This window comes from Dipodomys ordii, unplaced genomic scaffold (genome assembly GCF_000151885.1).
Source record: "Dipodomys ordii isolate 6190 unplaced genomic scaffold, Dord_2.0 Scaffold217, whole genome shotgun sequence".
Taxonomy (NCBI): Eukaryota; Metazoa; Chordata; class Mammalia; order Rodentia; family Heteromyidae; genus Dipodomys; species Dipodomys ordii.
The window spans coordinates 392736-393339 of NW_012267433.1; the positions used below are offsets into that span (position 1 = coordinate 392736).

The 604-nt window shown below is 74.8% G+C and overlaps 1 protein-coding gene across 1 annotated transcript in view; it reads left to right on the forward strand.

Annotated features, from left to right (window-relative positions):
* The first annotated feature begins 332 nt into the window (after positions 1–332).
* The window catches only part of Spg7 (spastic paraplegia 7 (pure and complicated autosomal recessive)), a 44069-nt gene continuing 43797 nt past the window's right edge, over positions 333–604 (forward strand). Inside the window, exon 1 of the mRNA XM_013035671.1 lies at positions 333–511. Coding sequence (XP_012891125.1) covers positions 350–511 — 162 coding nt within the window. The 5' untranslated portion in view covers positions 333–349. The remainder of the gene's footprint in view (positions 512–604) is intronic.

A 604-nucleotide genomic window follows, 5' to 3' on the forward strand; every position in this document is an offset into this window, starting at 1 on the left:
CCGGGGCCGGGGCCCGCCCGCCCCTGCCGTCGAGCAGTGCGACGAGGGCGCAGCTCGGCCCCACACGGCCCACCAGAGGAGCGAGTCAGCCTCAAGGGGTGAATGTGGAAACCACAGCTACCACCTAGTCACTTATTCGCTTGTCAGGCCTCAAAAAACGTCCCGGGACGAAGAGCCGGGAAGAACCCGGGGCAACCGAGGCGTGCTCCGGCGCGGCCCGCGCGGTCTGCGCATGCGCCTGAGCACCCGCCCCGCGCCTAGTGCGCAGGCGTGCGAGGAGGAGCGCGCCCCTGGCAGAGCGCCGGGGGCGCCGCCGAGCCTCCAGCGCGCAGGCGCGGCTCCCGGCAGCATGGCGGCCGCCTTGCTGCTGCTACGCGCCCTCCGCCAGAGCCCGGGTTCAGGTCCCCGGCGGTGGAGCCCAGGCTTCCCCGCCGGGGCTGGGAGCCGACGGCCGTCTATGGTCTGTAGGACTCCGGCGCTTCTCTCGGAGGCCGGGAGACGAGCCCTGCAGGTAACCCGCGAGCGGCCTCCGGGCCTGGCGGTGGTCGCGGGGACGCGCCGGCCTCCCCACCTCCGTCCCGGCCCCCTCCCCGCCTTGTCCCCC